This window comes from Haliotis rubra, unplaced genomic scaffold (assembly GCF_003918875.1).
Source record: "Haliotis rubra isolate DU_JTF1 unplaced genomic scaffold, ASM391887v1 Scf709, whole genome shotgun sequence".
Lineage (NCBI taxonomy): Eukaryota > Metazoa > Mollusca > Gastropoda > Lepetellida > Haliotidae > Haliotis > Haliotis rubra.
The window spans coordinates 339443-366999 of NW_025767423.1; the positions used below are offsets into that span (position 1 = coordinate 339443).

General features: G+C 43.6%; 2 protein-coding genes across 6 annotated transcripts in view; one reads left to right on the forward strand and one right to left on the reverse strand.

Moving 5' to 3' along the window:
• The window catches only part of LOC124259067 (mRNA export factor GLE1-like), a 447176-nt gene that overhangs the window by 311766 nt on the left and 107853 nt on the right, over positions 1-27557 (reverse strand). The window lies entirely within an intron of this gene.
• Positions 2268-27557, forward strand: part of LOC124259058 (hillarin-like) — a 90687-nt gene continuing 65397 nt past the window's right edge. The window contains exon 1 of the mRNA XM_046693136.1: positions 2268-3086. Within this exon, the coding sequence (XP_046549092.1) occupies positions 2766-3086 (321 nt within the window). The 5' untranslated portion in view covers positions 2268-2765. The remainder of the gene's footprint in view (positions 3087-27557) is intronic.

Sequence of the window (27557 nt, forward strand, 5' to 3'; positions counted from 1 at the left end):
CACAGACAGTATTACAGCATCGTGCTTTCTGCTAATAATTCATTCTGATGCCACGTGCAATTACATGATTCATTAAGATTTATTAAATACAATATGTGACAAACTCGATAATCGCCGCATTAGTATAAAAAAACACTTGAGCAATTTCATCAATTCGTCCCCCGTGGCCACTAATTGTTTATCAATATTTCTTCAATAGTGCAGTTTGCCACACAAGCAAACAGTGAACAACAGTTTTCAAATCAAATGGAAATTTTTCAACAAAACACCCCCATAACAGGCTAAATTACAGATACCATAAATCTGCCAAGGACAAAGCCTTTGTTGTGGCTTCCTCCACCCACATATATTTTTCATGCAGCACCTGTTTACTCACGCTTGAGTGGCCACGCGCTTTTATACCAAACCACGCCCCCGTTTACCCAGCCAAAGATGCGTTATTTAATAAAACTATATAATCGAGGCCACGCCTCGCTGAACAGCATTCAACGTAATTCAACAATGTTGACTACTAATTCAACCACGGTATCGTTATAATTGCAATAAAACACTCTTGTTTACATGTTTCTTTACAAAATTGATCTTTTCTCTTGCGCTTTGGGCTCTTTTTGTTGCGTAGCTCCGTCATGACGGAACTCTGTACCCAGGGCTGTGGAGCGCGACCAGCTTAATATTAGAGTAATGCAATAGTGAGTGCACGTGGTTCGGTACTGCCCAGGAATGGCGCACGCAAGGGTGTTTCGCATCGCTCCATTTTGTCTTTCAGTCCCATTGTTTTAGACCATGACTCAGAACTGAATATGTCAATAGAATCGTGGTCCTGAATACAATTAGAACAATACACCTCCATCAATTATTTTGTCATTGATTTAATTTTTTAACTAATGTATTCTCAAAGATTTAAATGTGTACAGAACTAGACAAAGATAAAATTAACAAAACATAAGGCTCGCAATTAAACTAATGTAAAATTGATGATCCATTCGATAAAAAATGATATATCCTTAATTAATTATTGTCGATGTGCTTCAATACCATTGCTGACACAAATTATATGAGTATTTTTCATCTTACATGCATGTCAACAAAACAACGCAGCTGATATATAAATATGTCGTATTTCAATGCGAGAAAGCCGAACCTGCGCTTTAGTTAACAACGAAGTTCTGCCTTTTTGGAAAACTATCTTTGTTTAGTTATGCATTAATTATTCAGTTTATGTATTTGTATATACACCGATGTAAAATTGGAAACAATAAAAAAAGATATAAAAAATAAATAAGAATTTAAAAAACAGCAACATCAACAATGAACTTCTTTAAACTATAAAATCACGTTTTGAACAATGCCATTTATGATCGATATGTACCTCGCTGCCCTGTTGTAAAATTATGTACCTTTGTTTGTGACTGCTATAAACAGAATTAAAATGACAATGGACATGTACATAGATAATGTTGGAATAAATCAAACTTTACATAAAACAAGATTTACACATGGCTTAGATGTAAGAGCGATCACCAACTTTCCTATACACAAGTCATGAAGAATCCCAAAGTACAAAGGAGAGTATTCCATGACGATATCGTTTTTAAGTGGTGAATATTTAAACCGATACCTTTACAAACACAACGACTGCAAGATTAGAGAGAGCATGTTGATAAGACAAAGAAACAATAAAACAACAGCTGTGTTCAATGTAACATTTGTTTATCAAGTAATATATTTCAACATCTGTAATGTATCCTTATCATCATGGTTTTTTTGGTGATAAAAGCTCATAAATTATCCCAGTGAGTTATAGCTTTATAACCCCCCGTTGTTAGCGTTCATTAGCACTGATGTGATCGGGAGAATACACCATCAAGAGTGTCTTTACTTGCTTGCTTTTGAACCATAAACCAACGTTCATGTGCTCGCTGTATCCGCAACGAATTTGCTTTATGGGTTTAAAATCTACCTTGACAAATTTGAATATGAGATTAAGGGGAAGGTGAAGGTAAAAACGCTACAGGATTCATTTGGATAATCCCCCTTGAGGGAAAAAACGGCCCAGGTGTCGCCTCGCACGAACGCACGCGCGGATGATTGACAGCTGGAAATAAAGAGCCTGACGTGACGGGGTAGTCACATCGATTTTTTCATAGACGCTGCATATTCATATTTAATTTTCATTTTCAACAATGAGTGAGTTTGTTTCGTTCGTCAGAACAAGTTGGGTCAATTTAAACAAGCACTGTCGCGCGCTGCCATCGGACTGGGTATAATGGTTTCTCATTCATTGCGTTGCTCAGCCAATGAGCGGGTTGTGATCAATACTCGCAGCGCATGTCAGTGTTGAGTACGAGATAGGCTTCAGAACAGCACATGCTCGCTAGACTGTGGATGTAGAATGGTCGTAGAGCGGTAAGAGACACACGCCCCTTTGTGTTCGAGTATACGTGGTCACACTGCCCTGCCGGTAATAGATACCTGGGTATTCTTCCACCGAGGTCACGTGCTTACAGGTAACCGGATGGCAATACCGCGTTTTTAACATGATAGACAGAACAGGGGAATTGACGAGGGAGAAATAGCTTCATATCCCCGAAGCCGAACGGATTTATTCGTGGATTCTTAATTGGATTTGGCTTTGCAGTCAGCATCTTTACCTGGATTTTGTACCTGATTTTACCTGAAAGATGAAACGCGCCGTATGAGTCACTGGTGAGTCGGCGGTTCCAAGACTGTTGAAAACATGCACGCGTAAGCAATGCCTGGGGAGGATGGACGACCCACAGTCCAGTGATGGGGATTCAGACGCGGAGCACCCCCGCCAACCCCTGGACCCGTGCTATAGGTGTGAGAAGCGAGTGTACCCAGTTGAGAGGGTGGATGTTGGGGTGCTTTTCCATCGTCGATGCTTCCGTTGTCGTGTATGTGGACTGCAGCTGACGTTACGGACGTTTCACTGGGATCAGGAGAACCAGCCTGATGTTTATTGTAACGCTCACGTTCCCAAACACGTCGCCAAAATTGACAAGGATTCTGTTGGAATTAAATCAGCATTAAACGCCCCGAAACGAGGAACAAACACCAGTGATCAGGTAGGCACGATTAACATAAAATCCACTGTATGCAACCTTGCCATATATGTAATTCACTCACTGGAATATATACATGTTCGCCATGATGAAATGAACCCTCAGAATCGTTCACACGGAATACCAGAACCACGTGGTCTGAGAGAAAAAATAATTGATTTATTACATAGCGGAATAGCAGCACATGATTGAAAATGTCCGTGCAGGCTTGTGTGGGTTACGTAATGATTGCATCACGTGTCACGCGGACCGGTATCCTTGATAAACAACATCTTGATGACATATAACGGTGCCATATGATATCATTCCACTGTGACGTCATGCATGTATATTTAATAAACAATGCCTGATGAAAGCCCCTGTCCTCATCAACACAATATCCCAATCCAGGATCAACGCTACCCATTATAAACAGACCTTGATCTCATCATCTGCTATCTTAAGGACAACTAATTGAGATAATACTCACGTCGTGTAACAACTGTCCCCGTGTTCCTTTGTTACGTCAAGTACACTTGAAACTGACACCTAATAAACACCCAACCCTTACCAGCAGTCGGCAGGAAACCCTTAGCCCGGAGTGACCTTTAACACTATCGACCAGTTCAATCAGCCATATCATGTCAGAGCCAGGATCGATACCTATGCATTAATCACAAACCCATGTTTATATAGCTTAAACCTTCGATATGCCACTAAATCACTTGAAGTTCCACTATGTAATATTCATCAATATCTCCGATGATACAAGCATGTGTCTATTTGTTGAGAGAGCACATCTTGTGAGGGGAACTTACAGTCTGCTCTGGGTCGAAGTTGGTACATTGTGACGAGGTTGTGACAGTATGTTTTTTTTATTGATTTTTTTGCCGTGACCTTCTCCATGCTGGGAGTGTTTTATTTACAACCAGTGAGTCATAGATACGCTACATAGGGTGTACGTCATCAAACACAAAACATAAACAATAACTTCACCGCATGACACAAACACCTGTTCCTGTGGCCTATTATGTACCGAGTAATCAGGAGACAACAGCCTATTATGTACCGAGTAATCAGGAGACAACAGCCTATAATGTACCGAGTAATCAGGAGACAACAGCCTATTATGTACCGAGTAATCAGGAGACAACAGCCTATTATGTACCGAGTAATCAGGAGACAACAGCCTATAATGTACCGAGTAATCATGAGACAACAGCCTATTATGTACCGAGTAATCATGAGACAACAGCCTATTATGTACCGAGTAATCATGAGACAACAGCCTATTATGTACCGAGTAATCAGGAGACAACAGCCTATTATGTACCGAGTAATCAGGAGACAACAGCCTATAATGTACCGAGTAATCAGGAGACAACAGCCTATTATGTACCGAGTAATCAGGAGACAACAGCCTATTATGTACCGAGTAATCAGGAGACAACAGCCTATAATGTACCGAGTAATCAGGAGACAACAGCCTATTATGTACCGAGTAATCAGGAGACAACAGCCTATTATGATAACATTAGAGTTAACATGTGCGTTTTAATTTATCTTCAAGCGTTGGTGGTATTAATAAATGTCTTCAACTATGTCAGTATATTTCATTTTAACACTTGAAATTTACATTTATACTATTACAATTCATAATTCCTTCTTCGCCGTTATGACAGAAACACATACATTTTACTGTTATATAACATGTTTATCTCACAGGGAGTCATATAAAATATGTATTCTTAATCGTATCTTTAAACAGATACTGTATTGCACTAAAAGCCTAAAATTTTACTTATAACGTATTTTCTATCTAATCTTACGTTCCGTCCTCCGAGAACAATCACTGAGGCAGTGAGAGAGGTGTTGTTAAACGCTTGTGATAAAGGTATATAATTCACGTATTGATAACACGAATAACCACTAAATACACAATAACTGATGATATTGTAGTCCATATGACCAGGATGATCAATGAGTCATGTTCATTTATCACAAATATATGCGTGACGTTTGTAAACAATGAGGTCAGAGAGGTGACTAGTCTTTCCCAGGTCGTCGTGTAAAGCGCTGGATCACCTGGTCCAGTCACAGACTGGTTCCACACTCATGCTGCGACTGGCGCAGACATACGTTTAACACCAGACGGCCGTGGTAGATGTACAGTGATTCCCAGCAGTAAATATTTTGAATGAGTGACTTTCCGTGATATTTGGACCATGTTCCAGCCATGGTTCCATGCTTCTGACCGATGCTATCTGCAGTTGTCACTGTCTTACATTGAATGACATATTCAGGAGAAGTACCTACGACATTTACGTCTGTCGTAAACCGGCCATCTTGGCACGTCTTTCGTGAACCATTTAATCACTTGACGAACTGAACGCCAGACTGAGAACGATCAGAGCATGTTTGTGTAACACGCCCGGGCTGTATGTAGGTGGCGGTAATCAGTGTTAACGACGACGTGGCTGCAACAGACGCTGTTGTTTATGTCGTTCCAGTTGTGTCCGTCAGTTCCACAAGGGCCATTCTTTTTCCTCATCTCGTCTTTTGTGTCTTTGATCTGGGAATTAGTGTCATCTAAGACCGGCTTCAAAATTGATTTTTATCCCGTCAGTATTTCCTCAATGCTCTGTTGTAGAACACTGGCCTGTATTCATCTCCGCCATGTGTGTTATCGTGGGAGGGGGGGGGGGCGTTGTTCTACTTTAGGGGTAGTCTCTCACTAGTGGAGGACGGATAGTTAGCCAGATGGGGCTAGAGGCATCTGTCTGAACAGACAGGGATGTCGGACAGAGTCGCCCGAGGGGACGCAGATGTAGACACGGCGTATTGGAACAGACTTTCAGAGTGTGTCCTGGACTTAAAAATCATCAATACGAAACACGTAAACAAATTAACAAGCTACACAATGGGTGATACAATATCTAACTAGCCACTTACTGCTCAGTGTATTAGGTGGAATTATATAAAAATGCGGTATATGCATGAGCTCCTCGTGGGATGGCATGGTATCAGAGACGATATCTATTATATGGTCTCTGATGGTATATATGCGAGCTACAGTACAACCAGAAATTATTGAGAATTTAATGATTGTAATTTTTTAAATTTTTTCACGCATTACTCACGTATTTAATGTGAATATTAGCAAAACATAACTCCAGATTCAAAGACAGGTGAACAGTTAGTATTTTGTCAAGTCACCATGGGCAGCAATGCAGGCTTCAATGCAGCGGGGCATACTACTGATCAAAGAAGTTAGAAAGTCGTGGTCCATGCTGTCCCAATATCGGACCATTTCAGCAATATTTGTCAGATTTTTTATTGACACTTTCCTTCATAAGTCCCCAAATATTTTCTATTGGATTTAGGTCAGGGCTATAGCTTGGCCAATCTAATAATGTCATATTTTGGGTCCGAAACCACGCCTGTGAATGCTTTGAACGATGTTTTGGGTCGTTGTCCTGCTGGAAAATCCAACAATTTCCATAGAACACGTTAGCAGATGGAAGTAAATGTCCCTCGAGAATATCTGTGTACCGCTCACTGTTCATATTCCCTTCAAATACACAGAGGGGTGTTGCCCCTAACACAGATATGCCACCCCACACGTTAAATTTCGGACTGTACTTTGGGCGCTGATACAAAGGTTTTTCAGTTTGTTTGGTCCAGAATTTCAGTGTATTAGGAAACAGCCACACAGAACTTTCATCTGAGAAAATCACATTGTCCCAGTTAAAATTTCTATGCTGTAAGCACCAGTTCAACCTTCGCTCCTTTTGTTCAGGTTTCATGATCGGTGATGGAATTCCTCGACTTTTCTGCCAACCCATTGCATGCAGCTCAGTTCTAATTGTCTCCTTACAGACAGCCACAGTTCCTCTATCAATCATATCCAGCCTTAAGTTTTCTAAACTCCTTCGTTTTGTTTTTAGAAACAAGAATACCAAGCCGCCTCCTGTCACCGACAGTCAATTTTCTGAGCCTACCCGCGCCTCCCTGGTGCTCAATGCCATATCCATTTGCAATATTTTTCAAAACACGATAAACAGCGGACAAAGGGATGCCTGTTCTACTTGAAATCACTTTAGCTGATCTGATGTCCTTGTTATAATACTCTAAAATCAACTTCCTCTTCTCTAAATCATCCATACTGAGGATCACTGAAAATGTCGTCTGCTAGCAAGTAAACAAAGGGGGATAACTCTTCACAAACTGATGAAAAAGGATTAACGAGTTGTCTCTCTAGAATGAAACCAAGCACTTGATAGCTGGTCAAGGTTGTTTATACTAGAAATCCAATTAAACATATTCCTAAAATTCTCAATAATTTCTGGTCATACTGTACATATTGGATGATAGTATATTAACGGATGATATGGTATATTAATGAGTTGCAACTTGAATAACATGGTATATTAGCCAGCTACACGTGGGATAACACGGTATGTTAGCCAGCTACACGTGGGATAACACGGTATGTTAGCGAGCTACACGTGGGATAACACGGTACATTAGCCAGCCACACGTGGGATAACACGGTATGTTAGCGAGCTACACATGGGAGAACACGGTATGTTAGCGAGCTACACGTGGGATAACACGGTATGTTAGCGAGCTACACGTGGGATAACACGGTATGTTAGCGAGCTACACGGGGGATGACACGGTATGTTAGCGAGCTACACGGGGGATGACACGGTATGTTAGCGAGCTACACGGGGGATAACAAGGTATGTTAGCGAGCTACGCACGGTATAACACGGTATGTTAGCGAGCTACGCACGGTATAACACGGTATGTTAGCGAGCTACACGGGGGATAACACGGTATGTTAGCGAGCTACGCACGGTATAACACGGTATGTTAGCGAGCTACACGGGGGATAACACGGTATGTTAGCGAGCTACGCACGGTATAACACGGTATGTTAGCGAGCTACACGGGGGATAACACGGTATGTTAGCGAGCTACGCACGGTATAACACGGTATGTTAGCGAGCTACACGGGGGATAACACGGTATGTTAGCGAGCTACGCACGGTATAACACGGTATGTTAGCGAGCTACACGGGGGATAACACGGTATGTTAGCGAGCTATGTGTGGAATAACTTGGTTTATCTTACCTCACACATAAATGTCGTGTTCTGATTGGCTGAGCCAATTTTCAGTGTAACCCGCTGGAAATGCCAAACTGTGGGATTTCGTTTGGTACGTCGTGTTAGTAGTGTTTAGGCTGTTGCCTAACTCTGGTACTCCTTATGATCCAATACCCGTGCTTTAAACAGTTCAAAATTAACATTGAGGTGTTTGTTAAGATAAATACGTTGTTCACTGGTCCCTCGGGGCCCGTGGGTTGATGTACATCAATCCATATCCTCCTCGTGACCAGTGAACAACTTATAATGTTAGCGAGGTACACATGGCATATCGTGGTTTATTATCAAGCTACAAATGGGATAACATGGTATATTACCGAGCTGCACGTATATACGATCTCAGTAAACGTTGACATGGTGCATCTCTCCAGGTATTGCTATTGGTTATCGTTGGGCTTTGACGCAATTGGCACATTCTATCCAATCTCTTCCCTTGTTGTCGCCGGTGACGAAGATATGGATTATAATCGCTCCTCGATTGGCCCTTACACGTTGCTGTGTTTGGCCTGCAGATAACTTGACCACTTGTGGTCGTCAGGTGACCGTCTCAGTACTCCACCTGGCTTGATGATTCAACTGCGAATACGATCGAGTGTGTATCCTCCTCTGTGTGACATAACACACGTAATGATTATGCACAGACTGAACCTCGTCTGTAGGGAATGCCGATCGGTCGTGTCCGGCTTTTATGTTATTTCCTGTTTGCACTTGAAACCCGGATCGTGCCGACCACGTTTGTCTGTCTGACAGCAGATAGCAGCAGTTCAGTTTACCCAATACATTAGCTGAACATTTCCAAGATGTCAGACAGGCAATAACAGTAATGGGCTTGACAGTGATCCGTGAATAAGCGACGCGTTGCATCACGATTGTAGACATTGCCTCATCTGTATCACCCTCAGCATCATCAACACACACAAACCACGCTGTTGTCGACTGATTATCAGGATCATCATCTCCACTCTATCTCCAGTTGCCACAACTGACCCCTATACTAAACCCCATACCCTGCCACACAACCAACCTTGCCTTAGTCCACACTGTGGCAACACGACGAACTAAGTCTTAACCAACGCCATTGTCATCCCCACAACACGAACAACATTGTCTGAACCCACACCATTGAAACCCTACATCATCAACAACATTGTCTGAACCCTCACCATTGAAACCCTACATCAACAACATTGTCTGAACCCACACCATTGAAACCCTACTTCATCAACAACATTGTCTGAACCACACCATTGAAACCCTACATCATCAACATTGTCTGAACCACACCATTGAAACCCTTCAACACCAACAACATTGTCTGAACCCACACCATTGAAACCCTGCTGGTTAAAGCGTTCGCTCGTCACGCTGAAGACGCGGGTTCGATCCTCACATGGGTACAATGTCTGAAGCCCATTTCCGGTGTTCCCCCGCCGTGATATTGCTGGAGTATTGCTAAAAGTGGCGTAAAACTAAACTCACTCACTCACTCACTTATCCACTTTCAACGGGATGACGTAGACTGCGGAATGGGTTGGCCATGCATCAACCGTCTAAAGCGCCATAACTGGCCATGCTTTCCAGAAAACTATGTTCGTACTGATTTTGTCGCAGATCCTCACTCACTCACTCACTCATCAGTATACAAAGTGTTATCAGGTGTTATCAGAGTGGAAAAAAATGCTTATCGAAAATCTAATAAAACCGTGTTAAAATATAATCGTTGCCTTCGATACACCTGATAAGTCCTCACGTGCAGGTGGTGACAGGTAATTGGTAGCCTAATTGGTCACCTGTCATTGATACCTTCAGTCATCCTCCCGTCGGTCACCTGGCTTAAGTAGAAACACGGCCGTAGAGAGCTTTTTTAGCCTCACAATGACACCTAATCAATATCTGTCCAGTCAAGTTAGTTGTGAACCTTTCTTTGTCCACTGACCCCGTGATGAGTGATCTACATACAAGGACAAGGACGCCGTCTCGACACAGAAAGAAGAGTCTGTTGTATTGATTGTAAGGGGGTCTCCACACGGCGTGTGACACGTTGATGGACCTGTGTGTCTCGTCCTAATAGGGTGAGTGACTGAGTTTAGTTTTACGCCGCACTCAGCAGTATTCCAGCTATATGACGGCGGTCTGTAAATAATCGGGTCTGGACCAGACAATCCAGTGATCAACAGCATGAGCATCGATCTGCGCAATTGGGAACCGATGACATGTGTAAACCAAGCCAGCGAGCCTGACCACCCGATCCCGTTAGTCGCTTCTTACGACAAGCATGGGTTACTGAAGGCTCATTCTAACCCGGACCTTCACGGGCCGTCCTGATAGAAGGGCGAGACTTGATTCCCTTAAAGCTACATCATGGTAATCTAGAGAACCATGTTTAACCTTCCGATCACATTCACAGCACGTTTCATCCATGCTCGACATCCGGGTCTGTGAATACCAGTTACATGTGCATATACCCGTTATTGTGGGTTTCACCAGATGGTAAACACTTGAGACAAACACCATCCTCCTTCGTGAAGTTGACGTGAATAGAACTGGAATACAATAACCAGTTCACGAGGATTACTCTCGTTACTGACTCTTCATGGTTTTAGTAAAGTCCCGTTACTCATGGATGTCAATGTTCAATCTGCGGCATTGTCTCACTAAGCATTACGATTGTATCAGTCAAGTCAAAGCCGTCCTTATGGATCAAGGTCTTCATTACATCCGGGGCAAACATTCAACAGGTTCGAACAGCATTCGTGACGCCTTCCATCACAGTTCTGCTTCATTGTCACCCTCCGATTTATCCAAATTTCCGTTTGAGATCCAGACTCCCTCAGAGTCCTGTTCCAGCACGTGGTCCCAGTTCGCCCTTTTGTTGTCGTCTGCCATAAACCACGATCCACATTATTATCGAATGTTTGGAAAATGAGCAGACAACGGAAGTCAGGTGGCAGACGACACTTCATCAAAGCGGGAAACGCCATTTTCACCTGACGTGATTTGCGTGTGTGCACGCGCTGTAGTGTCACAGTCGAGAGTGTAGCGCTGAGTGTTTTTGAACATCGTCTGTCCGGTGGTTTCTGACAAAGAAGTGTAAATCAGGAATTCAATGAAGCGTAGGATCACCAGTCCACAAGGCGATAATAGCTTCACGGTGTTCTGGAGGTGCTGTATTTCCACACCATTGTGGGAACCCACTCAACTTACGCAGGGTGGGAGTGAGTGAGAGAGTAGCGTTCTGCAGTTCTTTGGCACAAAGTCAGTCGCCTAACCAATTCAGCCTACTCGGCTTCCACAAAAATGGAAATGAGGCAACTGGTACTCCAGACAACGGACTTTGTGTACCCCTCTGATGAGTGTATATTGGCACGGCTCCCACGGCCGAAAGCTATGAATATTTTTGTGGAAGCCGTTTTTGTGGTTAGGCGGATGGCTTTGTGTGCTGGCGATTAGGTGCCTGACTCTGAAGGTGTGGGTTCGAATCCCATCCTGGGACTCAACCCGAGAAAAGTACGAGAATCTGTACTTTACTGAGATTGTGTAATCCCAAATATAACATATGTTATATCCTGCTGACGATTATGAGGATCATGGCAATATGTGAGTGAGTATGATTTTATACCGCATCCTGCAATACTACGGCGATAGACACCAGAACTCTGTCAACTACGACAACCACAGCAGGATCGTGACTACAACATCACGACTTTTTCACCAACCACCAACAACACTGCATCCACTACCACCAATACTACAACCATCTTTAACACTACCACAACCACCACCAGTGCTATAATCACAACCACTACAACAACCACCACCATTACTACAACCATCTTTAACACTACCACAACCACCACCAGTGCTATAATCACAACCAATACTACAACCATCTTTAACACTACCACAACCACCACCAGTGCTATAATCACAACCACTACAACAACCACCACCAATACTACAACCATCTTTAACACTACCACAACCACCACCAGTGCTATAATCACAACCACTACAACAACCACCACCATTACTACAACCATCTTTAACACTACCACAACCACTACCATTACTACAATCACAACCACTACAACAACCACCACCAATACTACAACCATCTTTAACACTACCACAACCACCACCAGTGCTATAATCACAACCACTACAACAACCACCACCAATACTACAACCATCTTTAACACTACCACAACCACCACCAGTGCTATAATCACAACCACTACAACAACCACCACCATTACTACAACCATCTTTAACACTACCACAACCACCACCATTACTACAATCACAACCACTACAACAACCACCACAATTACCACAACAATCGTAAGACGACCACCACTACCCTATCCCCCATTCCCGTTGAGGTCCAGGCTTCCGATCCACAAAGCATTCGTAGCGCTACACCATTCGTAAGCCAATGTTAAACTACATGTATAGAGTTACGACAGGTCGTAACGTTACGAACGCTTTGTGGATCGGGACCCTGATTAGATCATATCCCCTGTCAACTACGTAAGAGACCACAGAATATACCATCCCAATATACTCCAACACTACTCCCGACACTACTACTACTACTACTACTACTACTACTACTACTACTACTACTACTTTCACAACACCGCTATTTCTACAATCTCTAAACCTACCACTACTGATGTTGCTGCTACTTCTACCACTAATACCAAGACCTCTACTACTACTACTTCCAACGTCACCGTCGGCACTGCCACGACTACAACAACCTCATAGGGACTGGGTAGCGTAGACAGAACTTCTACTCATCTCGTACAATGGTTCCTTTTCCACATCGGGTATACGTACACCTGTAAAGCCAGTCTATCATAGGTATTTCAGAACATTACTGGAAATACCCCTTAAGCACCCAGCCAGTCTGAAACAACTGGCCCCTCCACTACGTCTGCGACCACTGCTACGGCGATACTGCCCTATATACACAACCTGATATACACCACAGTCTCCAGAACTGAGGATCACGAAACTCCACCAGTGACGACGGACGCCAGCGACGTGATGTTCCTGTTTCCTGCGACTTCGACAACAACAGCAACTTAATACCCTGCTAATGCATTCGATATCGATCTGCAATTGACATGCCCGCGTTAACCTGCGTGGGGGGAAGGGATGAATCACAAAGCGTCACGTGCGGTGACGGCGTCATGTACGACATATGTATCATCACAACAACAAAGTACACCGTCGGGGGCTACCTTCTGTATGAACACATCGCACACAGTGGCCCAGCAATCTATAGCACGTTGGTTCCAGTGACAAACTCATTGATTCCTACCCTACGGGCTGGTGAGTTCGTGTGTCCTGATAACAAACCTGATTCACTCTGTCACACACTGCAATGTCAGCGAGTGTATTCGCTGTGACAGTTACGTCCCTTACCCGTGGCGGGATCCCATAAGCAGGGTGCGAATACGGAAGAAAGGGTGACTTCATTCCTACTGAGGGGTGGGTAGCCTTGTTGTCAAAGCGATTGCTCGTCACTTAGCAGACCAGGTTTTGATTCCTGACATGGGTACAATGTGTGAAGCCGGTTTCTAGTGTCCCCGGCCGTGATATTGCTGGAATATTGCTAAAAGCGACATAAAACAATACTCACTAACTCATTTTCTCCTACAGTTACAGTACCAGACCGTGTTGACATCATGGAATACGTTCCGATAGGATCCATACGCGTTCCCTTATTAATCCTCCGAGAGGGTTCTGTTGCTAAATACGGCCCCACCGTAGTTTGATCTAAAATAACGCTCAGTTAGACACAGTGTGTGGCATTGTTGATAACGTCAGCCCGCAGACTGACGTCATGCTATCACAGGTCTGTCCTGTCCAGAATCGATCTTTTCCAGTCACTCATGACGGGTGTTAGATGTCTCCTTGTCCCGTACACCAGCGTTAATTCTCTCAAATGTCTGACAAAGGTTTGTTTATGTACCTATATATGATGTTGCTGTCGTCGGATGTTGCCGACAGCGATATTTTGAATCAGTAACAGGGGCGGTGGGGTAGCCTAGTGGTTAAAGCGTTCGCTCGTCACGCCGTAGACCCGGGTTAGATTCACCACATGGGTACCATGTGTGAAGCCCATTTCTGGTGTCCCCCGTCGTGAAATTGCTGGAATATTGCTAAAAGCGGCGTAAAACCATACTCACTCAATCACCATCTGTAACACATTGGCTTTATAAATAATGGCGTCTAAACCTGCCAGTCCGGTGACCGATATCGTGAGCGCCTCGTGGATGTTGATCATGCTGTCAACCAACGATTTGACGACCTGGGCTTATACACATGTGTTCCACAGACAGTGGTTTGACAACCTAGGCTTATACACAGGTGTTCAACAGACAGTGGTTTGACGACCTGGGCTTATACACAGGTGTTCCACAGACAGTGGTTTGGCCACAGTGGCTTAAACACAGGTGTTCCACAGACAGTGGTTTGACGACCTGGGCTTATACACAGGTGTTCCACAGACAGTGGTTTGACGGCCTGGGTTTATACACAGGTGTTCCACAGACAGTGGTTTGGCGACAGTGGCTTAAACACAGGTGTTCCACAGACAGTGGTTTGACGACCTGGGCTTATACACAGGTGTTCCACAGACAGTGGTTTGGCCACAGTGGCTTAAACACAGGTGTTCCACAGACAGTGGTTTGACGACCTGGGCTTATACACAGGTGTTCCACAGACAGTGGTTTGACGGCCTGGGTTTATACACAGGTGTTCCACAGACAGTGGTTTGGCGACAGTGGCTTAAACACAGGTGTTCCACAGACAGTGGTTTGACGACCTAGGCTTATACACAGGTGTTCCACAGACAGTGGTTTGGCCACAGTGGCTTAAACACAGGTGTTCCACAGACAGTGGTTTGACGACCTAGGCTTATACACAGGTGTTCCACAGACAGTGGTTTGGCCACAGTGGCTTCAACACAAGTGTTCCACAGACACACGGAGGTGAATAGAATTCTTCTCCATAAGAAACTGAAACATGCAACATACTCTACCTTACATCCAGTGTGTACATTTACACAGCATGGCTTGTTTCTCACAAGCCTCAATTCATCAGTTAGGGAACCCGGCTAACAACAACAGTTTGTATAGTAGACTGACAAAAGCTGGCTTTCTACTCACAGTGATACACATGCATGTGACACGGGTTATCTATAGGAAAGATTGCTTTTCAATTCATAAGAATGTTCAAGGTATTATGTTACCCTCACGAGTCGGTCGAGCTGGACCACTGTGCCTACTTAACACCCACTGTATTGTAAACGGATATAGAGGACGATATTCTATATGCGGCTTAAACCGCGCATGTCGATTATGAGTGAGTGAATGAGTTTAGTTTCAATATTTAGCAATATTCCAGCAATATCACAGCGGGGAACACCAAAATGGGCTTCACAAAATGTACCTATGTGGGGAATTAAACCCGGGTCTTCAGCGTGACGAGCGAACGCATTAATCACAAGGCTACCCCACGTCTTCATAACGTATCTGGCAAAACAAAGAATCAATTGAGGAAACCGTGTTGATTTCTGGTATTTTGTTACACCCACACCTAGGCCGCTTGTTAAAAGGCCGCACAATGGCTAGGCTTAACGTCGTCTCTGTAATATGTCGGCCTCGGAGTGGCGAGTAAACTGAATTCTGTACGTTCCTGGCGTAGTGTTGTGTACTGTCGAACGTACATATCCTTAAACCCGGGTTCCTTAAGATCCGGGTTACAATGAGCCTTCAGTAACCCATGCTTGTCGTAAGAGGCGACTAACGGGATCGGGTGGTCATGCTCGCTGACTTGGTTGACACATATCATCGTATCCCAATTGCGTAGATCGATGCTCATGATGTCAGTCACTGGATTGTCTGGTCCAGACTCGGTTGTATACAGACCGCCGTCATATAGCTGCAATATAACTAGGTGCGGCGTAAAACAACACAGACAACACACCGTGAACGAACCACAACACAACACCTGTAGCATTATATATGTATGATTAAATATAAAACCTGACACTTATTGCAGACCATGTTCGTGATTTTGACGTCGGAAAGGCACGATTAGGACATGACAAAAGGTTAAAGGTTATTTCCACCGATTGCCAGTTTACCTGAATGTGTTGAGGTTCACACAGGTGTGATGACAGTGTCAACACTAGTCGCGACAACGGACCCGCGTTTTCAAGTAGGTCTGTCCTCGGGTAGAGTCGTATTTCAGGCAGCTGTCTTAGTACGGGTAACCGACACAAGTACCCACGTACATGTCGTAAACTGTCTGCTGTTTGACGGAGTGTGGGTCCCGATGTGTGGATATACTGTGGTGTTGAAGGACGCGCGTTAGGTCATCACCTCGACTCACCCAGGACGTAATACGGTTCTGGGTCGCCGTAACGGTTTACTGGTGTCAGTATGACCTTGGGAATCAATAGACGAGACGTGATTGTTGTGGGAAAGCAAGGCTGGTTGTGTATGTTTCTAGGTTGTATTCGGGCGAGCTGTTTTCAAATCTTGGTTTTCATTTCCTGGTGGCGTGAGATGACGTTGAGTTTGAGTTGACGTCGTATTGAGGCTTATTTCGCTCACATACCAACGTGCATTCGCCGCTTGTAAATGGCTGACTGAATTGATCCGCACCTTGCCGGTTTGGGCTCGATAGTCACCAGTATACCTTACAGCTTCTGCCGCACTGAGTTCAGCGTCGTCAGGGGATCTTGTCCATATTATAGTAGTGTTTCGAAGTTGCAGTCTGATATTTCGATGTTAATGGGCTGTTTTGATATTCAATGTCGTGCTCTTATCATTCATTCTTTTTTTTCAAATTAGCACGCTGTCGCTTGCCGAATATATCAGAAACATCAGAGTCACATTGCCGACAGATATCCGGTATTATGCGAGTGAACTCTGCGTTTATGGTGCCAGTCGACGGAGATGCTGTGTCTTCTCAGTGCCGTGCACCAGGCACGGTATTCTGCCAACGTATTTTGGCAAGACGCCGCTATTGGATCGAACCACCGACTCACTGTCCTGGAAGACGGCCTATTCAGTATAGAGCAGTGATCTTGTACGTCACGCTAAAACCCGTTTCACTTGACCTCACGGAAAGGGCCTTGCTGTTGTAAACGAGAACAGCGTTCAAAGAACGGGGGCGCCTCCCCAAAACGCATCTCTGCCATCATACGTTACCTTACGACCTGCTTATGCCACAAGGCGTTTCCTTACACCTGCCGACTTCCTTTGTCGGAGTTCCTGGCCAGCGTTCAAACACAACCCCTGACAGATCGATGGCAGACGAGATGGGCATTGCACGTGCATATTTGTAAGTGCTTTTGTCTCATTGATAGGGTGGGAGTTTCGGGGTGTTTGTGAATGGCTTGCTCGAGAACACTGTCGAAACTTGAATTAGTTCCTATAACATGTTCAATGAAATATCGATCAAAGTATTGATTTCTATGATGTAAATGTAGACATTATGATTGATGATAACAGTTTTATCGCCCTAGCATCACGATCGTCGTCAGTATAAATACACGCCCATATGTATGTATGGTAACAAAATGTCGCGCTGGTGTATATACCGACAGTCATCATCGCCGTCAAATGGTTGATATATATCCCTGCCAGCATCAACTATTATGTATATGTTGTGGTATGCTATAGAAGAACTCGGTCACGCTGTTTGCCCACTGAGGAGCATGTCGTGCAGTAATCATATACATCCCTCCGCTTCAGACTGTGTTTACTCGGTAAGCCCGCAACAAACAGAGTAAAGTGTTACAGTCAGACGACAACACGTCAGGCCTGTTTTTCCAGAATATTTTGAAACGTTGTTCAAAGTTATTGCGTATAAATTTAAGTGTATTGAAACTGTAATGAATCATTGGCGCTTTGTTTCGTTCTAAACTAATCCCACCAGAGACCACACATCTTTGAGATTAGTGTCCATTTGCAAACTTGTCTACACAACGAAATATAACCTGAATCACAAAAATTGAGTTTAGATATGGTTGAACATTACCCCCCAATGTGAGTCAGCGTGGGGCGCCCTCCCGGCTTAGAAACAAAGGGGACGATATCCTGAAAGGGAAACGTCGAGTTATTACTGGGATCTTAAGATCAAAGACCCGCATTAGCAGACGACATTTCAACAATGCGCGGGAAAATTATATTGATGGGACTTTACGTTTGGCAGAACTTGAGGGGTGGGGGTGCAAGGGTAGAGAGGTGGGTAAGTGGTTGTAAGAGAGGAAGGGGGTTCACAAACTGAGACACCTGAGAAGTAACCGGGTTCAGGTACATGGTCTAATGTACAATTCCGACTTTTAATGGGGGAAACAACCACTTAAGGCAGTTTTAATAATTAGATATAGACATACCAACACTTGTAACCATCACAAGGAAAGTACAACGACATCATCCCAGTGACGCAATCGCAGATTACGATACTCCACAGACATCCCCTCCCTTGAAACCTTCGGCCACAACACCATCACAAAAGCGAGATAACATTCGTATACCTCTCCTACTTCCACCTACCCCCTCAAACACGAACTCTCACACATATGAATGTGTGACGACCCACTGCTCCCTTTGCACCCCCACCCAACCCGTCAGGCAAGGGACGACGGAAGTTAGTAAAACATCTGCTTGATTTAACGTCGGTTAAAGATGCTTTATCCTTTATTCACGAAGTATGTAGTAATAAAAAACTATTTGAATAGCCGGGATGCTGCAGGTGCTTGTGAAGTTGCCGCTGGTTTATGTTGTCACCGGAATCACGCCATCTTTCAGGAATCCGAGAATCGAGAGATGTAACTTTTCACGTAAACCGCCCCGTGAGACCACGTCCGGAACTGGACTAAATTCGTCACATGTCCGGCCATAAAGCATTTTTCTTGTCTCTCTCACGACCTTGTTATTGCCCTTCCGTCTTTATTAACGTGTCAGCTAATAAATTTATGGCGCGTGAACTACACGCGCGCGTGCATGCGTGAAATCTCGTCAGTTCTTGCAAGACGATCGATCGGTGTGACGGGAATGTGCGTTTTAAAAGCTGAAGCTCTTTGACAGTCGTGATTGACCTGATTTCATGAGCTCGTGGGGCACGTGCAAACAACGACAGCTTAGCATGGGAAATACTATCTTAATCTACGTGGGTTCGGCCATGTGACAGTGGACTTAAAACCAGATTAACTCGATCTGCCCCAACAATGTCATGTCAAATGCAAGCCTGAAATATGTTATAATGGTGTCATTCAATATGGTTAAACTTTCTCTTTTATATTATAGGCACTCTGAGTGAATGAGTGCGTGACGAGCATCTATTTCTTGACCCTTAGTAATGATCGAAGAAATTTTGCTCACGCCAAAGAGCAGTTATTCACCAGATACTTCTGACTAAAATAACATTCTACTACATTTCTGGTCATAAATATATATATATTTGTAGTTAAAATAAACTCGTTCAGCATGCGTACGAGAGACAGACAGAGAGAGATTTATGGTGTGAATTGTTAAAGCTAGATCTCCTAATACCTTGAAACCCAGTAATACCTCGGTTATACCGGACACACCGTCAAACCGGACAGCTACTAGTGTGTGTGTATGATCAATATGACACTACGGCAAAGTTCGTCAACCATCTCGCCTTAATTCAACTGGAGTTTCACTTCGCTCATTTACACATATGCGACAAGGTACACGTCAGTGGTTATGAGAACTGTAATCAGAGACTGCACCACCCCGTCACTGAAAAGAGGCAGTGGGATAGCCTAGTGGTTAAAGCGTTCGCTCGTCACGCCGAAGACCCTGGTTCGATTCCCCACATGGGTACAATGTGTGAAGCCCATTTCTGGTGTCCCCCGCTGTGAGGTTGTCTCCCAATTGACAGACACTGAGCTAGAACGTTAAACAGGGTAACACCTACGGGTGTAATGGAACAGTTCAGGGAGTGTGTAGAGTGAGCCTGAAACAGGTTCGTTACTGAGAAGTTTGATTGTGTGTAAATAGAACTTTGTTGTAATTAAATGAGAATATGTCTTCTCTTCTCAAAATTGTTTCTACTATCGACTGCTATCGAATATGAAAACAGGTTTGTTACTGAGAGGTTTGATGGTCTTTATTAATGGAAGTTAACTGAGAAAACATTTTGTTTGAGAGGTATAGCCATGTACATGTGCATGCATGGCCACGTTGACATGATTTTCTATATTTGTCTAAATAAATCATAATTAAGTGTACTTGTCATATATCTTAATCTTGTGTGGAAAACATTTAACTTTCTTTCAGTTTTATTCTTTATCCAGTTTTCTTTCACGTGAATATTAGATTTAAATGATCCAACAGAATCGCAATGTCTAACAGCTAAGGGAATATATTCCACATTTTAACTGCTGATGGAATAAAAGATGATGTTGAGTACCTCAGTCTTGTACATGGTTGATTACAATTATTGGAATTTCTTAACTCATAGCTTGTCCGGTTGCCTACTACAGGTGGGAGTAAATCCTGAAGAAAAATTGGCGTTGTTCTATTTAGTTGGAACTTTATTTTCTGAAATGCTCCAATCATTTTATATGTCTTTTTGACACTGTTTTCAGTATGATGCCGCCAGCTACTGTTACGAGAAGGTTAAACTCAAATGTTTATGAAGAATCAACTGTTTTTACATTGCAGTAATCAAAATTCAAATTAATGTCTTTTCGTCCATCTTTCGAAGTAAATAATATAGCTTAAGTTCTTTTCTTGTGTTTTTTATTGGGACTATTCCATTATTATGTGTAGGTAACAGGTAGTAGATAATCTATTCATTGAACCGTACATGTTGTTTTAAGGCGTCTGCGAACTGCCTGTCTGCGTAATGGGAGGACTCCCGCTGTGATATTGCTGGTATATGTCTAAAAGCGGCGTAAAACCATACTGACTCACTCACCGTTACTGAAAACATGCATCCGTACTTGACTCCAGGGATAGGATGGGAACCAGCTTTTGATATGTCTCCATATTCATCCGTGTAGTCAGTAAGTCCTTTACTTGCGTGTTCCCAGTGCAATTATAAAATATTGCAATTTTTCACATTTCTTGATGAAATGATCTTGGCATAACCTACTTCTACCAGTAATATAGCAAATGTTTTAATTAAAATCTTGCCGAATAACACACGCCACGTTTATACCCAATAATAAATAACCTCTATCCGCGTTGTCCCGTAACCTCACTAATTGACAGTACCCAGCGTTCTACATGAAACATCCATCACTTCAACTAGCGGGCAACACACTAGTTATGGGGAATTACAAGATGGCTGAAGGAGGGGAGGTAATTTGTCGTAGCCCTGTCTGACATTTGGGGAACAAAGTAATGGTCACATTGATTACATTTATTTCGAATCGATAGTAAATACATCTGACGTCCTGTAATCTGCCCATGATGGACATTTACAAAACCTGCGACGATCAATTGGCGGATGTTATTTTTGTGTCATTTACGGTAAAACCAGTATAATGACTGGTCCCCAGCTTCACAGTTACTCTTGCAGTCCCGCTAAATAATGACTTTATATCTTTGTTTAGGAATATCCCATTGCCGCTTTGATCTGTTTTGGTTATTCATTTTTTGTAATGACACATTTTTGTTTTCGATGGGTTACACCGTTTGTGGATTTCAGAGAATAATTTGATATAACGGAGGTATGTTCAAAGCGGCGCCAACTCACTCATTCACCAGGGTGCACAACCAATTCACTCAACCACTTACCCACCCGCCCATCTCCTCACTCACCCACTCACTCACCAGGATGCAAAAATCACTCACTTACTCAACATGGTGCAACCAACCAAACTCATTCACCCACCAGGGTGCCGAGCTCGATCACTCAGCCAGGTGCTAAGATCACTCACTCAAGAGGGTACCAAACTCATTCACCCACCAGGGTGCCGAGCTCGATCACTCAGCCAGGTGCTAAGATCACTCACTCAAGAGGGTACCAAACTCATTCACCCACCAGGGTGCCGAGCTCGATCACTCAGCCAGCTGCTAAGATCACTCACTCAAGAGGTACCAAACTCATTCACTCTCCAGCATGCCAAACTCACTCACTAACTCACCAAGGTGCAAAACTCGACAGTAAAATCTGCCCCTGGTCTTGGGCAATCGACGGCTTCATCCCTGGGGCTCTAGGCTCGAAGAAACCACACTCACTCACTCACTCACCAGCTACAACCTCAAATCAAGTCTCAGCCTACTGACCCCGATACCAGTAAACGGACAGGGACAGCGAGGGTACAAACACGTAAACCCAGCCTTTCTCCAATCTGTTCACGTGTTTTAATTATAAATGACCGCCACACGTCTTCTGACTCTGTGCCACCTTTCTGGATCTCCCCTGTCATTCCAGTATAAAAACAATCAGTGGACAAGTGTTTTGGTCCAATAATCACTTGGCACTACATTGGGGATTTGGCACTGTACAGGGGACAAGTGGTGCTAACTGCGGTGAGCCAATTTACAGAGCTGGGTACTTTCACCAACTGATGCTTACGTCTGTGATCACGCTGTGTGTGGAGTTAGTAATTTGGATACTTTCCTCGCCAGACGTGTTAGTTTGATTGTCATCCGCCATTCTTATTTAAAATATGTTGTAACGTATGTATTGTGATCAGTAAGATGTTATAGTCGAAACAATGAAACCAGCATGCGTAGTATCAATTTGCTTTTTTTAGATCCATCCGGTTTTGATCTCAGTGGTGTACAGAGTGAGTTTGAACATTGATATTCCTGTAATATAACAGCAGGCCAGTTTCATGTTGGAGGAACGCCTGACTGGGTGAAACTCTCCAGCGTTCGTTATTTCTGTGAAAGTCTAGTCCAGAGTCTGATTTTGCGCTGAATACAACTATTCCAAGGGCAGAGCAGTCTCTTATTTACACCTTCCAGGGCCAAGTAAGCAAATGTTTCGGCCCTGAACAAGGGTTTTATAACATCAGATTCTTTCATGAAGTGGACGAGGCACACAGAATTCACTGAGTCATTTGTTTAAAAAATGGCTGCTTTACGAAATGGAATATTTTTTAACTTGTGCAGACAATTCCACATCATTTAATGGAAACGTAAGCTAGGAGTTTACCTTCTTTGGCTGAAGCCTCATTCCTATCCCCTCCCAGGAAATGTAGCCTGAGCTATTGGCTTTCTGTCGTCTGCTCGCCTCTGGCCCAATCATTCAATTTCCTTATGGCCTATTGCTGGCTACACGGTTCTTACGTCCAGCAGGTTCCAATGCTGCCCAAATGTCGATCCTGGCATGGAGTCCATTAAAGTAGGCTTGGGACGCAAGTTTGATGTTTTTTTCTCTGAGATGTTATTGGTTCCAGAGGCCAAAAGGGTTTCGTTTGAGTTGACTGCTGAAGTGAAAACCGGACGTTGTGCTGATAGGTGGTCGATACCCTTTCTTGATGATATTTATTTAACTTGTTTGGTTTTGTTTGTTTTGTAATATATTTATTATTGCAATTGGTCATAATTCCCCCATTATCCCCTGATGTCGTGATCGGCCGAGTCCTGTAGCCCAGCTGGCTGCACTGGGGTAATATTTTACCTATTTAACACCCGTCGCTGTTTTAGACATGAAATGGTCCTGTCATTGCTTGATGCTTATAGTTAGGGCACAGTGTTGAGCAAGCAAAGTAGTATAACGATTGTGCAAACCTCATTTCATCCATTAGAACACCGTCTTTAAACCATTACAATGAAGACACTGATGTTGTTGCAGTTGTTTCCGAGCTTGTGGTGAATAGTTTTGTAGATGAGTAGCGGGTAGTGACAGCATGGATCGTCTAACCCGAGTAGCTGTTGTGTCGTGGATTGTTGTTCGTGCTATTAACCACTGGTTTGTCTGGCCAAGACCCGAGTACTACCGGAGTGACGGGCTCTCAGTGACAGCATGTGTTGAAGAATGACACATAAGGTCAGTTACCCACCGATAGCGTGACACCACCAACGGAATGTGTTCCCCATCGACGGAAATATTACCCGCCAATAAGAGCTTGTTTCAAAAGAGAGACACACCTAAAGGGTAGTTCCCAAAATCCCCGTAGTTGGAGTTGCTCCAATCTGTCACGCGTCTCCGTCGGCATGAACATCAATCGTGGCTGGTGGTTCTTGAAACGAGAAAGTTGCCTCCAACAATTTCTGTAAACAAAAGGTTTGAGCAGTGGTGTTTCTTCGAGCCTAAAGCCCCAGGGATGAAGCCGTCGATTGCCCAAGACCAGGAGCAGATTTTACTATCGATTCCTGAAAACTGCCGTTCTACACTCTGTGAATTCCAAACCACAAATTTCAAGCGTTCAATTTCCAAAGTGACATAGGCAGCCACACATGGCTTCTTTCACTTTCATTTAGAAGCAAAAAGTCAGGGGTTTTGTGATCTGTGCTGCAATTCAAATATGCTGGCGGTGTAGGGATGTTGTATGCAGACTGTACTGATGTGAAGTGCTGTCTGCCGGGTCGACACATACTGTCAAACAGCAGCATGTATTAACTACCATCAGCTTCAGTTCTGTATAACACTGCCAACATGAAACCATGGACTACTTCCAATATGTCTTGGAATATTAAATAGAGCATTTTGGGGAGGTATTGATTATTTTGCTTTCCATGTCTACAATTCTCCGTCAGAAACGCGGCCACCAGTAAGGATTCATTTGATGGGGAAACCGCATTGGTACATTGAAGAACTTCTAAAAACAAGTCAATGTCTGAGCCCTTATATAATTGAGAGAACATTTTGAGATCACTGAAGTATACCTGGGATCGCCATGTCAGATATTGTCTGGTGGGTCCCGCCGTCATATTGGTGGAATATTGCGAAAAACGGTGAAGAATCCAACTCACTCACTCACTCATATAAGAAACTACAGATATGTTCTTGTTGCGGTAGATTTGTACGTTAGAAAGACAGAGAATGTTTAACGCGAAGTGAACATTATACCCATCCACTTGTGTACATCCAGTGTATACACAAACAACTTCATAAGCACCCCCCTGTATTATTGCAATGATAGGTTTTCAACACGGACATAAAACTTCTCGTGGTGACCACGATGGAGTTTTTCTTATCTTCACAGGGCATTTAAATCTTTGAAGGGCATTTAAAAAATTTCTTATCCGTATCATCCTTTGACTCATAAAAAACGACATGATGATTGGAATCCATGTTGACTTTGTGATGACAATTGCTCATTTGAAAAAACACTGATTTTTATACAAAACTATGTCTGGACAAGTTTTGCCCTGGAATGTTTAATGTTGAATTTATTGGTGAATGTGAACATTCAAATGTCATTTTGCGTGTCTTACACGAGTCAAGGTCAATACCGAGTGTAACCTCCATGTGACTGTATGACAGCCAGCACTCTCCTCCTCATATCCCTGTCAGCCTTCTGATCCCTGAAGGGGCAGTCTACGCCATTCCTCGTGTAAAGCAGGGGCGGTGTGGTAGCCTAGTGGTTAAAGCGTTGGCTCGTCACGCCGAATACCCGGGTTCGATTCCCCACATGGGCACAATGTTTTTCAGCCCATTTCTGGTGTCCCCCGCCGTGATATTGCTGGAATATTGCTAAAAGCGGCGTAAAACTAAACTCACTCAGTCAGTCAGTCGTGTAAAGCAGCTTCCAACTGCGCCAGGTTCTGTACAGGAGGATCCCTTTGTTGCACACGACGAGCAATCATGTCCCAGATATGCTCCAAAGGGTTAAGATCGGGGCTCGTTCAATCATGAGATATGTCAGGGGTGCTTAACTAAATTCTCTGTGTATAGTTTTAATCCTTTTGTCCCCCCAAAGAAGCACATGGCTGCGGAGGACAAAATCACCCACTGAACCACGGACCTATTGGCACTGTGTTGCAGGACGGTGACGGCAATGTTGCTAGGTTGAGAACGCCCAATCCTCTCACATTCGTACGTAGCATACCGTCCACATCCCGTTACACGTAGTATTGAATCTCGCGAGATGTCGTGATCACCCTCCAGCCTGACTGAGTTCTTGGAGACACTAATATCCTAATGCAACAAACAACATAGAGGTTACAAGGCTATCGACAGCGCCCGCAAGGTCTAGTAATTTACAGGAGATCCAGTTTGCTTGACTTCATTGATACCAGACTCTGATGAAACCAGCAGTTGATGTACCGGAATGTATAGAACATCGTACAATCAGAGGTGATCATTTAATCCTTGATCCCTTACCGTGACACCCTGCTTTGATGTGAGAAGACAGCAGGATCAGAATCAATAGTACGTTAAGTGAAACTTGGACTAACTATATCTAATTACGTACTTCCTTTAGATCCGAAACCAAGTCCGGCATTGTCTTCGTGCCCTGAAATTTTGCTTTTTGTTTCACTATGGCTCTGAGGCTAGCCGGATCATATGTATGGGTTAGAAATTTGCTTGGCTCGGTGACAGGTCAGATTACAATTGTAGGTTAGAGGTTTGTATGGCTCTCTGATCTTCAGCTATTACCATGTCATGTCAAGTTACAATCAAATCAGTTGACATTCTTACACACTGCCTTGTTAAACTAATGCCTGTCCAACCTTCTGATCTGTTCCGCAATGACTGGTTGCTGGCTGACATTGAAGTCCTTTGAGGTCTTGTGATCTCGGGAATGTTTATTATTTCTCTTTTTTACAAAGAATGTTTTACCAGTCTAGTTTCTACGCTTAGTGACAGTAAAACAATATTTTACTGATCTGTCATTCAATCTACAGGCAAACAGATCCATCGTCTACGGCTGCCAGTGTAGAGAAGCAGACGACATGAGAGAATGACGCATTGTGTATAGTCGGTAATCTTAAGCTAGTGTATCGGAACTCGGGCAATGAGTCATTGATGATGGCAGGGTTCGATCTGTATCAGCGTTGTGGCTCCACCTGAGCTAATGAGGTCACCTGGGTGCACGAGAAGAGCGCGTGCGGTCAGCGTGAGTGCGTGCACCAGTGAATACATGCTGCTGACTAGAATGTCGCTACCAATAAGACGGAACGAGTCTTGATCTAAGGATATTTGATGTACAAATCATTTCCAACAGCCAGAACAAGCGAAATTCCCATGGTAGCTTCCAAAAGCGTGACGTAAAGATTTACGTGTCGGATTTCTTTAACATTTACGACATTGCTGTAATTGGGGATGGTACTTCCTGTTCGTCTGCTCAGGGGAAGAATGGAAGCAATCTCAATTTGATAGCTTGATCTGGGAGGTCAAAGGCTGTCAGACGTTTG